Source organism: Neodiprion fabricii, chromosome 7 (assembly GCF_021155785.1).
Source record: "Neodiprion fabricii isolate iyNeoFabr1 chromosome 7, iyNeoFabr1.1, whole genome shotgun sequence".
Taxonomy (NCBI): Eukaryota; Metazoa; Arthropoda; class Insecta; order Hymenoptera; family Diprionidae; genus Neodiprion; species Neodiprion fabricii.
This window is the reverse complement of record NC_060245.1, coordinates 5,253,423-5,264,604: the sequence shown is the minus strand read 5'-3', so window position 1 is coordinate 5,264,604 and position 11,182 is coordinate 5,253,423. Positions and strand designations below refer to the sequence as shown.

Below are 11,182 nucleotides of genomic sequence, written 5' to 3'. Positions count from 1 at the left end.
TGGTGGAGTTGCACGGCTTATCCGGACTCTAGTCTCCGTTAGGGGAGGAAGGATGTTATTATTGTTACTAACTGGTGCACACAGGAACCATAATTATACTTCAACCAGGTTTTATTCGATATAGTTTTCGGTACAAATGATGGCTTAGCGCTCGAAGGTTTATGTGTTCGGACTCTTGGCTGGTACTGACTAAGGTGCCAGGAGGACACAGGCAGCATCACACTTGACCAAAAAAAAATAGCTCTGGGGGGGGGCACTTTTTTCTTTTTTGAGGTGGAAAAATTTCACAATGAATAATAATAATGGTAATAATAGTAATAATAATAATATCTTGTAATCTGGATTAAAAAATTTTTACCATTTCTTTTCATATTCTTCCGACGCACCAAGAATTCGGACGGACAACTTTTTATTATCTAATCCGCGACGAAACCAGGGAATCACCTTTCTTTAAGGGATAATACCGGTGTAAGAATCTAAGAAATTGCCTTCTTTTTTTTTGTCTCTTCTGGATGAAATAAAAGGTAAAAAGTTGATAATATTCAAGGAAGTTATTAGGCATATATTTAAGTATACAATACAATAGAATTTTCTTCATAAATATTCAAACATGGCGACGCTGGTGCAAATTTGGATCGGTGGAAAAAAAAATAAAAGAAAAACACTTAATTTACGTATTGATAGATAGTGAAATACGTGGGTGATTTTCTATAAGCTAGTTTGAACATTGTTTATTAACAAACAAGTAATCTTTATCTGTTTAAAAATTTGAACATTTTCATTCAAATACTCGCCAATTATATGAAAATCAATATTTTCAAAATCCCTTACGTATTTTTGTAGCTGTTAATATTTGGTTCGAGTGGTTTTTTTTTCTTTCCAGCTTCAAATTTGCACCAAATACACCGCGTACCGGGGAATTCAACGCGTCTCGCAATAATGGCTCTGGTGTGGCCATTTTTTAATATTTGGTGATAGCAATTTTTTCTATTGTATGTATTGTTATACTACTTCTTGAAAGTAACTTCACTGCTTACACATATTATTAATTATGATAGAAAGTTTTCCTTGCACGATCTTTTACCTTTTTTATACTGTTTTTTCATACAAATAAGTAACTTAAATCCCTAGACACGATAAATAAACGATCAACGGATTAACCAGAGATTTCATTCGATGGTATTACCGATTGGTCGATCAATCAATAGTTTAAATTAACCGGATGCGGATCGTTTAAGTTTTAGACTAGCTCATCGATTCGATAAAGAATTTTTTTTATGAAACAGAACTTTTACTTGTTAGTTTCTCTATTCTGCTAAATCACAAAACCATTCTGAGCTGAATACCAGTAGTCGATTAGTTTTATAATTGTAATAAATAATGAGACTATAAACTAGCATAATTGTATAAGATACTCAAAGTTGATTATAATTAATTACTTATGTAATACGGCTGGTCCAAAGCTTCTGTTGACGATGTAGTGTTTAAAACAAGTTTGGGACACGCCTGAAAATAATGGTCAAATTTTTAATTATCGTTCATGATGACGGCGGTGGGTGTTTCTAGAAAGATGAAAAATTCCATCCAGCCAAAGTGAATTTTGGTGCGAAAGCTGCAGAATTACCTAATTCTTTATAATAAAATCTTTAGAGCTTGGAAAACGATATCTGAGCATTTGTATTGCAAATTTATCAAGCTACCCCAACTGGATAATGACCTTATTCATATGTTTAAGGTAGGAACGTGAATATTCGGTAAGAATTGGTGCAACCAACCAATTCCACGCTGAGAGAAATTTTTATTTCCGGTAACCACTCATTCCTTAACTACTTTCATTATTTACCATGATCGAAAAATATAGTTCAAGGTACAAAATGAAAATTAGTTTTCTGGCTGTTACCAGAAAGTTTAGTATCCGTTACTATTCCTTCTCGTCACGATCACTGTTGCTATATTTTTTTTTAACCGTTGCGAAAATTTAATGCTTGTGCAAGAATAAATTGACGTTAAAGCCTTATTTAACTAAAAAAGTAGAGTAAACCTCACAAACTGATTTTGCGTTGCAATTACCGAAAAAGGATCGACAATAGCGCAAAATGTTTACGCGTACCTCGTTTTTCGTAATTCCAACAATATTCAAACAGTTTTTTTAACGATACCTGTTTTACTCACTTTTTCTAGTTATAATAACAAATGAAATTTCTCAGTGCATGCCTTTAAGTTAGATAATCTTGTGGAAATTGACGTTCGCGAACATTTGGACGTGTTAACTGTTATGTATGTATACATACGCATCTAAAGGCAGAATTGGAAATAATACTTAATACTTACGCCATTCTGTTGCTTCAAAGCTTCGAGTTTTGCCTTTTTAGTTCTCGTGAAAAAACCCAACTTCACGAGTGCAAGGACAATTAATAACAGAAGTAGTAGTCCCACAGAACTCGACGTTACTATAACCCACATAGCTACATGTTGATCTTGCGGTGATCCAACGAACTGTGTGCCAACCATCATCGAAACCGGATTCATATTGGCAATTAACTGAGTCTGTGGCGTTAGAATTTTCGTACTGGCATTTGTAACAAACAATATAATATCCTTCTTTCCGATTATGTCAGCTGAAAACGAAAACGAGTATTTCCTGAGGCTTCGTAGCATAGGAATAAACTGTTGGAAAAGTGGATGACCTTTGTGGAATTTTTGTGTCGGCAGCCGATTATTCAATTCCATCAGGGTTTCTTTTCCTCGAAAATATGTAGATAACGCTTTGATAACATTTTTTTAAATGTAATATTCAATCTGTAGAAAGGATCGTTATTGGCAGTAAGGTCAACCATCTTACCAACAAGATATTTCACGGTGCTGACGATATTTCAAAAACGGCTTAACGAATTGTCTTTAAATTTAGAGACAGTATTTTCGAATAGTTTACGTTCCTTGCTACGATCCTACTTTATTTTGCTCACGATATTTTTCATGTTTACTGAATAACAATATCAGCAGTTTTGTACGGAAAACCGAATTTCAACTTCAAAAGGTTGAAGTTTTCATAAGACAAAAATTAAAAAGATAAAATAAGCAAAAATTGAATCGTGGCAAAGAGGATATTCTGTTTAGAAATACTATCTCCAAATTTCGATTCAATCAGTTCAACTGTTTTCGAAGTAACATATCACTTAGTAAAATGGATGAGTTGACTTACGTTTAATGTTAGAGAAGAGCATCTCGAGGAGGAGATCAAGTGCGGCTGTGGTCCGTTTCAATTCCAATGGTCCAAACTTGAAACTGACGGTTGTGCACTTGAACGCCGGATTGGTACAATTCATGTAGAGGGTTCTATTCTCTGCAGAAGCCGCGAGTACTTTTCCGTTAAAATTTATGAAATGGTTTTTTGTTTTCGAAGAATTATCATTGGGAAGCCAGTTGCTCATCGTGGTCGCATCGCTGCTCAAGGGCTCATTCGTATCTTGTCGTAGGATTTTGCTGTCGATATCCTCCCCCGGCTTTGAAATTCCGCCCATCATTTCATTCAGTCTGACAATTTCGACCTCTTTGTCGCCACTCGCGATCCAATGCGTTGGAATAGAAACGCTGAGCAGCGCTAGACTTATCGGAGTAATCTCGTCGTTCCTCAATCCGAAGGTGTGTCGGAACCATATATTCGGCAACTCTTCCGCAGGTCCGCTCAACGTGTAAGGATACAAAGCCTCTTCTGACGCCCTATCGAATTGCAAAAGTATAAGAAACAGCCTTGTCAGCGATGATTCAGAAATTTGGATACAGGACATTCTGCGTCAATTCAACTCGGGTCTTACCCTCATCCTCTTGGATTTGGTCCGCGATTTTTTATATTGTTGCTCCAACTCTAAAAAGCATTTCTAATTTTTTCAAATATTCTCAACCCATCCTGACGCCCCCAGACCTTTTCAAATGATGATATTTTGACAGTGATTGCGATGTATTTGAAAATGATGAAAATGATTACATCATTTCTGTAGCCAACCAAAATCAAAGTAGGCAGGCTGTTTTGCCTGTAATTTTTTATCTATCTTTTAACCAATTAATATTTTTATTTTTTTTTTATTGCATTTTTAGGGTTCCATATATCTTTCCTAATATAACGGTTATCTTGAAGTTTCTATTGAAATTCGAAAAAAAAATTCTAAATTTGAAATCATTTTTCTTCGCTTATTTCTATATGTCATTTTTGAACATTGATTGAGACTTCGTCATAGTTGTTGTGTCAGGAAAGATATCTTGAACGTTGAAAATTCTAAAAAAAATAAAAATTAATAACTGATTGAAAAATTAATGAACAATCACTCTATTGCCTGGCCATTTTAATTTTGATTGGAATATTTTTGATTTTGGTTACAGAATTGACGTAATTTTTATAATAATTTTCAAAAATGTCGCAATAACTGTAAAAACATCATCGTTTGAAGAGCTCCGGAGAAATCAGGGGTGTTGCCAGAATCTGAAAAAATCTCGAATGGTTTTTAGAGATGAAACAACAGACCCTAGTCGAATTGAGGTGGAATGCCCTCTATACCCATAGGAAGCAATCGCTTACCCTGCTATTCCGATGGCTGCTTGCACTACATATCTAATCGACAGATCAGCGATGTAGTTTCCCGACCCTGTATCGTTGCTGGACGTTACCGCTGTTGCGTTCAGGGTTATCATCTCGAAATCGGTTCGCAGCGTAGATGCGTTCAAGTATACTTTCATAGATTCCTGGAAATTTTATACATCCAGAGTTGACATAATGAGATAAATGAAATGAGAGCATTCAAATGCAGAGCCATTATTTGCAGGTAGAAAATCAAGCAGTGTTCGGATAAGTTTCCCTCGTGAGAGAAATGCGACATCTAACGGCGATTAGAGAATAATATTTTCATTCTTACTCGTAAATTTTCGTAATTTCACACGGAGAATTTCCACGAGATGGTACGAAAAATGATTTTTTCCTTTTTCAAATTCTAGATATCGGTTTCCCGGCATTGAAAGTACGCGCACCGGAAGTTATACTAAATTACTCACCGTTTCATTCTGATCCAGAAAATTGGAGATGTTAAAAGTAACCGTGCGAATTTCACCAACAGTTTCTACCTCGTCGTACATCAATGATGCGGAATTATGAAGTTCAATGTAACTTGGCATAGAGATTTTAACCTTGGTGTAAAATGCCATTTGGCCGTCGTTTCTGACGGTTACGTCCAATTCAATAAATTCTGAGGAACCAATCACGTAAGGTTTTCCATCGCTCCAATTGGTCGTCATATTGATCGACAAAATTGATAAACATTCGATCGTGTCGTTGCATTCCAGCGCAAATGCTACTTCCAAGTGATCCTCAGGTGGTGGTCGAAGCTCGTTCAATACAGCGCAAGATTTACAGAAATTGTCACTATCCTTAGAAATACCATTCACCTTCAACAGCCCAGTCTTACTTCCATGTTTTGGCAAATTCTGTCTCACCGAGAATTTCAACGGATCGGGGAATCGCTCCACTAGCTTCAATAAATTTATACATGCAGATTTAATTGAGTTTGTAAATATTATACCTACAAGTTATTTATGCAACATTGAATTAATTGTTACTGCGGTTAAAAAAAATTCTCCCGATTATTCTCACCCTATTACTGAAATTATACAAACGCAATTACATAAATTGAAGCATTGATAAGCCAAACGGCAAGCTGTACCGTGTCGTCGAGTTAAAAATCAGTCGACGAAATTGTTTATACTCACTTCTTTTATTTTTACTGTATAATTGTGGCACCATTCCTGTGCGGCGTTCAGGGTAGTATTAAATTTGTATATTGTTTTGCTTAGGTCGTCGATTTCTTTGTCAAAAAATATTGCTCTTTGACCCTCATCATCGATTTTTAACTCCGTAGTCACGACTACGGACAAAAATTAATAATAATAATTATAATAATAATAATAACAACAATAATAATAATAATAGTAAATGTAAGTGAAAAGTTAGTTATTAACAATTGACGAAGTATCTTCATTTTGCACCCAACTACATGTATCTGAATTAACAGACTTTCTATAACTTTATGTCGTCGGTTTTCTGAAAATAGGGTGGTTTTGAGAATCGAAAAGTTATATAGGGTGTTCACGAATTTATGGTGCTATCAAAAGCGGGTCAAAGCTGGAAGTGAGCGAGCAAGAAGTTACGCAAAGTTTACATAGCAAGGGATGTGCGATTAATCGATTCTCATTAGTCGATTGCTCATTCGACCGATTAATCGATTAATTAGCCCTTTCAATTAGTCGCTTCTCCGATAAATCGATTATTCAGATTAAAATTAGTTGTTCTATCGATCAATCGATTACTCAACTTCCAATTAATTGTTTATCAATGAATCGTTGGAATAATCAAATAATCGCACGACCCTACACGTATTGAGAATCAAGTTTGACGATTTCTTGCGAGATTTCAAAGCTCTATAAAGCGTCGAGAGATTGACATTTGAAAATAATTGGAGCCATGAAAAGTGTAAAACTCACTAATATTTGGGGGTGCATGTACACCTTCGTAGACGGAACATACTTTCAATGAAAGGAACCCAGCGTTTCGTCTGAGACCGGAGTTACTTGTCAGATTGCTGGACAACTTAACAGTCAGGTTTACAACGCTGTTAGATCGAACCAACATCACGTGACCAGACAAATAAGCTCCGATCGCAATGTCGACGTATCCGTTATCGTCGATGTCAACTGCTTCCGAGATCGAAAAACCAAACCCTTTGGTGTTCTCAGGACCGGAGATTCTACGCCTGTTATCCAAGTCAAGACCGTTTTTGCTACCATAATATATATGAACGGCTCCATTCCCATCGTACGGAGCGCTGACAGCGACATCTGCAAAGCCGTCATAATTTATGTCTCCAAGACAAGTAATAGCGGTGCCAAATCTTCCTCCAGAAATTTTCCCAGCGATGTGCTCCAATTTTTTGAATCCGCAACGCTTGACATTTTTATAGCACTGAAAATTTAACCAATTTATCCATATTCTCTTTTTGTTCGTATAATTATATGTTTGCGGTTAGGTATTACTCTTACAGCATATACTACCGGAGTTAGCTTTTCATGTACAGAAAGTAAGGCAGAAGAATGAGAGAGAGAGAAAGAGAGAGGTATATGCCCGTTAAAAGCTGTCTCTCTCGCTCTACATTTAATTGGTCAATACGTTTCCTTCCAGCCAATCAAATGCAGAGTGAGAGAGACGGAGTATCCCGAGTTTACCGGGACAATCTCTTGAAACTTGAAAATCAACCGCGCATGCGCGACTTTCATCGGCTGTTCGTTGCAGGCTGGCCATCCCGAGTTTTCAGCTGTCAAACTGTTTCTGGCGGCGATGTAGTTGATACGAATTTTCGAGATTAGAACAACAAATAATTGAGGTAGCGACTCGGAAAGGTTTGGGAAGCATTTGTTATTGGGTCGGAAAGTTGATTCTTCAAAGAACGGTCGGAATTCAATGCTTATGCTCTTTGAAAATTCAAACGTACACATTTTTCGTACGTTGGCCTGCCTGCATCGCAGACAAAAATATCGCCGCGGGAAAATTTCGCCGACCAATGAATTCGAATTATTTAGCGCATGCGCGGTTGATTTTCAATTTTCAAGAGATTTTCCCGGTATATCTCCTCTCTCATCACTTCGGCTGCAGTTTTTGTGAGGTTAACGGTATGGTTAGCTACCTCCAGTCGTATATGCTTTAAGGTACTACTGTCTTACTTAACGCTTACCGTTCCGTAACCTTGTCTGTATATGTAGATTCGTCCGAGTTCCTCTATATTTTTCGACCAGTGTGGAGCGCCCACCAATATATCCTGTTTGTTGTCACCATCAATATCGCAAGAAGCCAACGTGGCACCAAAATATTCGCCAATTTGCTCCCCATTTAGATCCAAAAGACTCTCTACTGTCTTACTTTCGTCAGTCTCCGAGGGAAATTGGAATAGACGGACCTCGCCAAGCAATTTATTGCCTCTTGGTCCGCCACGTACGTCAATATGCTCGTCATCATCAAAATATATACCCGATGTTACCGCATATCCTAAACATTTGATAAATTGTATGTGATGTAAAATTTTCAATCAATGCGGAAATGTAAAGTATATATAGTATAGCGATGAGAAAGTCTTTAACTATAGATGTATTTGCATGCGGTAATTATTTTTCACATAAAGTATTGCTGATGTTGAGGAAAAACATTTTTTCATATGCCAACAATAACTTGATCGATTTTTTTTTCTTTCACACATGAAAAAAATGTGTATTACAAGAGTGAGTTACTTCAAGTAAAACGAATATCAATTTGATGCAGAAATGGTGTACTATATTGTATCACCGATGCATCGTGATTCGATATTTAGTCAAATAACGAACCAAATTGATCGGAATATCTCCCGAGGTCGTCGGCAGCGTTTGGAACAATGAAGCTGGATTCGGAGTAGTCCTCAATTATCGATGTTCCATGCGCAGCCCGTACCCCCGGACAACCCGAGACAAGTTTATGCCGCAACTCATTTTGAGTGACATGTAAGGAGAAACCACATTGTCCCAGCAAGTGAAGAAACTGTTTCTGACTTCCGGTATTATAATAATCCCTGGGGGGATCTAATAGTTTGATATTCTTCCCTTGTGGTTCATTCTTATTTACATCTTCGACAGATGCCTTATAACACTTGCCGTGCATAGGCACTGTCGTTTCGTCTGGATCTGAATCATCCATCCACTGTGGGGCACATACCTGAACGCAAATTGTCAATAATTACGGAATGAAAAAGGAATAATTATTCGTGTCATTGATAGTTGTTTCATTTCGTTTCATCGAGTTTCAAATCACTACCGCGCAAATTAAGTTAAGTTTTGCATATCCGTTGCATCGATGTCTCCATTACATCGATAGTCGTTTCATTTCGCTACATAGAGTTTCAAAAAATTTTCACCAACGGCGCTAAAGAAGTTTTCACTTCAACAATCGAAAATATTTTTTTTTCGTGAACTAACAATACCTACACAAATTGAAATTCAAGAATGTCATTTCTTTCATTATTCTTGTGTGAGAGAAAAATTTTCTTGAATACTAATTGTTATAATGTGCACCGCTTTGCACGTAAAAATTTTGCTTATAGTTAATTTCACTCGGTCGGTAAAGACTGACTGTAAAGCACCCTCCTAAGGAATTCCACAAGATGAAGAAGCATTAAACAAAAGCAATTGAAACACAATTATTTCCCTCTTGTTTGAAAACTTCAAACATTTTGTGTTATATGCTGTCCTCGGTCAGTCAAAACGCTTAGCAACATAGAGGTTGCTTAATCATTTCCTCGATTTCATGCAGCCAAAGATAGTAAGTAACAACGGCACCCTTTTTAGCACCTCACTCAACCTCTATGTCGTATCTACAATACCATTTTTCTCCTAAGGCATAGACCAGAATCTTTTCCACGCCTGGCGGTAATCTATACAACTTAAACATTAGTCAGAACAAAACCAAGATCTGAATTGGGCAATTATTCCTGCTATACTGCTAGCTCGTATAAACTATGTAGAATTGAGCGGTGCACGGCTTTGCGGTAGACCGAACAAAATCTGATAACACTTGGTAGCGCTGAACTTGAAGCAAATGCGTTCCAATTCTATTACGTTCGAGTATTTGTTAATCCGATATAAAAGTAACGAATTCGCAATAGTAAACAGGATTAAAATTTCCTGATCGTTAATTTTTGTCATCCATTCTAATTCTATATTTTCTCCTTACTCTAGGTTTTATTTTATTTCTATCCGATCATGCTCAAATATTGCGTGCAGATGGTTCATAAGTCGAATCGAGTCCAAATTCTATATAATTCTATATAATTCGAGATAGAAAATAAAATGTTACCACTTGTTAATTAGTTAGAAAAAATGTCATAACGATATTTTTTCATCGCGATACTAGAATGTCGACAAAGATATCGATGTACAAGCTTACGCAGAAATTTAGAGGAAATCTTTCACTACGGTATAAATATGCGTAATATACATGGAATTTTACAATTCAACACTGTTTTTGACCATCGATAAATGGTAATAAATGGCGATACATTTTGTTAATTTTTCCTTACATGTATGTCTATACGGCTGATAAGGACAATTCCGGCCTTTGTGTTGAAAATATTTATTTCAATATTCGTTTGTGGTTTTTCTTTTCCTTTTGAAAATAAAACTTCTTTAGCGCCATTGGTGAAAACTTCTTCAGCAGGGGAGTGATTTGAAACTCGATAAAACGATATGAAGTTACTATCGATGAAACGAATAATTTTTGCACTCCTGATACTGTATTCTCCTCATTATTTCGCAGTTTAGTTTTTGAATGTTTCGCTTCTACCAGGTGTGAACTGCAGACATGTTTTTTTTTTTTATTTTTTTAAATTACCTCACATGGATTTTGCTCACTCGAATAATGAAACAGTAAAAAAGTTTCAGACAACAGATTTGCAAGGGTTCAGTCATTTGCTGTTTGTCAAAAAATTGAGTCGGTAATTAATACAGAATCCGGTAAGAATTGAATAAAAAAGATAATAAAACTGTGGATGGCAATCAAAGACCAACATACCCAAAGCTTTGGAGGGTTCGAATTTTGTACGATCATTGTGCCACTCAGCCAAGATCCGTTTTGACGCTGCTCGGTTTTTACTAGATGCTTGTCTATAGGCCATTCCGTGCATTTTTGACCAATCGGACATCTGAATACAGTTCCTGTCTCGGTGGTTCCTTCGTAGAGCGATGAATTGGCTTTGGGTGCTCCGATAAAAATCCACGCTTTGGAATCTTCGTTCCAAAGAGCTACTGAATACCCGAAATAGTTCTCCCGGGAATTTTCAGTAACAGGAGTTGGGTCCTCGTACAATATTGCGTTATCCACGTCAAATTGATGGGCCGCAATGCGCGCTAGAACGTTTACCAAAATACAACCGAAACAGTAAAAGTTCCCCAAGGTATTCATCGTGTATTGACGCAGGTCGAACACTGACTGAGAATTCCTTCACCGAAGGTAAAAAAAAAAACCACAGGAAGAGGTCACATCCTGGTATTGCGGTTCATTTACAAATATGGAAATGCGTACTGGATGATTCCACACTGTGCAATATGTACAACCATTGCCATATAT

The 11,182-nt window shown here is 36.8% G+C and overlaps 1 protein-coding gene across 2 annotated transcripts; it reads right to left on the bottom strand.

The window, feature by feature from the left end:
• Positions 1 to 93: 93 nt before the first annotated feature.
• Positions 94 to 11,048, bottom strand: LOC124186050 (integrin alpha-9-like). 2 transcript variants are annotated; one of them, XM_046577398.1, is made up of 11 exons: positions 10,628 to 11,048; positions 8,413 to 8,776; positions 7,770 to 8,080; positions 6,526 to 7,003; positions 5,755 to 5,909; positions 5,044 to 5,517; positions 4,574 to 4,737; positions 3,203 to 3,720; positions 2,332 to 2,618; positions 1,440 to 1,506; positions 94 to 508 (listed from the first exon to the last, which is right to left on the bottom strand). In XM_046577398.1, the coding sequence occupies exons 1-11, from the start codon at positions 11,015 to 11,017 to the stop codon at positions 477 to 479; spliced, it is 3,240 nt and encodes a 1,079-aa protein (XP_046433354.1). In that variant the 5' UTR covers positions 11,018 to 11,048; the 3' UTR covers positions 94 to 476. The 2 variants fall into 2 exon arrangements, with proteins under 2 accessions (XP_046433354.1, XP_046433355.1); XM_046577399.1 differs by lacking the exons at positions 94 to 508; positions 1,440 to 1,506 and having other exon boundaries at positions 2,422 to 2,569.
• Positions 11,049 to 11,182: the final 134 nt, after the last annotated feature.